Source organism: Salmo salar, chromosome ssa17, assembly GCF_905237065.1.
Source record: "Salmo salar chromosome ssa17, Ssal_v3.1, whole genome shotgun sequence".
Taxonomy (NCBI): domain Eukaryota; kingdom Metazoa; phylum Chordata; class Actinopteri; order Salmoniformes; family Salmonidae; genus Salmo; species Salmo salar.
In genome coordinates this window covers 62,519,381-62,521,140 of record NC_059458.1, presented here as the reverse complement: position 1 = coordinate 62,521,140, position 1,760 = coordinate 62,519,381, and the positions used below count along the sequence as shown (strand labels likewise).

The 1,760-nt window shown below is 38.5% G+C and overlaps 1 gene segment (V, D, J or C); it reads left to right on the top strand.

Annotated features, from left to right (window-relative positions):
• Nucleotides 1-274: 274 nt before the first annotated feature.
• Nucleotides 275-571, top strand: LOC123723777 (Ig kappa-b4 chain C region-like; the record flags this gene model as incomplete). The annotated part of the segment is given in 1 exon segment: nt 275-571. A coding segment is annotated over 1 exon segment (297 nt), but the record flags the coding sequence as incomplete, so codon positions are not given.
• Between the last annotated feature and the right edge of the window lie 1,189 nt (nt 572-1,760).

The window sequence follows — 1,760 nt, the reverse complement described above, 5'->3', positions numbered from 1 at the left end:
ACTTGATGTTGGAAGTAAGTAAACCACAAAATAACCACTTTTTTATTTTCTCAACTGTATGACTTTATGTTGAGCAATTTGTTGGTTTGTTGAATACCTTTATATTTTAAAATAAAACTATGATGTTTTTCAATTAATCTAAAAACTAATTCAAAAGAGGAATATACCATTGTATTTGGCCAGTATTCATATGAGTTCATTATTTAAACCACAGTCTAAAAAATGTAAGTTTTCATCTTGCCCAATGAGTGGGAGGTTTTTGTGCAAGCAGTAACTCACCGTCCTGCCCACCTCTAGTGAGGAGCTGTCCAGTACAACAACAGCCACACTGATATGTCTGGCCAACAAGGGCTTCCACTCAGACTGGACTATGAGCTGGAAAGTGGACGGGACCAGCAAGAAACAAGAGGCCAGTCCCAGGGTCCTGGAGGACAGTATGTACAGCTGGAGCAGCACCCTGACTCTCACTGCCCAGGAGTGGACCAAGGCAGGAGAGGTGACCTGTGAAGCCCAGCAGAAATCCCAGACTCCGGTCACCAAGACCCTGAGGAGGACTGACTGTTCTGGGTAGGACCCACCAGCCACACACCCTGTGGAGAGAGGATGCTGGTTCCTCTGCTTTTACTTGCTTTGTTTTAATATCAGTCGTTCTCTGATTTAGTGATCACTCTCGTGTAGACTAACAGGGGGCTTGGCTTTAGTTCGTGTCAATCCATTCTGTAGACTGAGATTTTGTTCGTTTTAGATTTGATGTGATCTGTTTTATTCACTATCATGTTTGGTTTGATACTTCGATTATGTAATAATGGATTCAAATAAAGATGTATTTTTCAATTGCATATTTGTGTTGTTTCTATTAATAAACTGGATCTTAGATATATTTGTAATATTCTGGAAAAAGAAATGTAATCAGTAAGGCTGATTCATGATGTCTTTGAAAACTGTCAGGCCTTAACCTCTATGGGCTAGCACCTACTCAACAGCCAGTTGAATCCTGTGGCGCGTTATTCAAATCCTTAGATATGCTATTACTTCAATTTTTCAAAAATATGACTATTTTACACCATTTTAAAGATAAGACTCTCGTTAATCTAACCACACTGTCCGATTTCAAAAAGGCTTTACAACGAAAGCAAAACATTAGATTATGTCAGCAGAATACCCAGCCAGAAATAATCAGACACCCATTTTTCAAGCTAGCATATAATGTCACATAAACCCAAACCACAGCTAAATGTAGCACTAACTTTTGATGATCTTCATCAGATGACAACCCTAGGACATTACGTTATACAATACATGCATGTTTTGTTCAATCAAGTTCATATTTATATCAAAAACCAGCTTTTTACATTAGCATGTGACTAGCATGTGACTAGCATTCCCACCGAACACTGCCGGTGAATTTACTAAATTACTCACGATAAACGTTCACAAAAAGCATAACAATCATTTTAAGAATTATAGATACAGAACTCCTATATGCACTCGATATGTCCGATTTTAAAATAGCTTTTCGGTGAAAGCACATTTTGCACTATTCTCAGTAGATAGCCCGGCATCACAGGGCTAGCTATTTAGACACCCAGCAGGTTTAGCACTCATCAAAGTCAGATTTACTATAAGAAAAATGTTATTACCTTTGTTGTCTTCGTCAGAATGCACTCCCAGGACTTCTACTTCAATAACAAATGTTGGTTTGGTCCAAAATAATCCATCGTTATATCCAAACAGCGACGTTTTGTTCGTGCGTTCTAGAC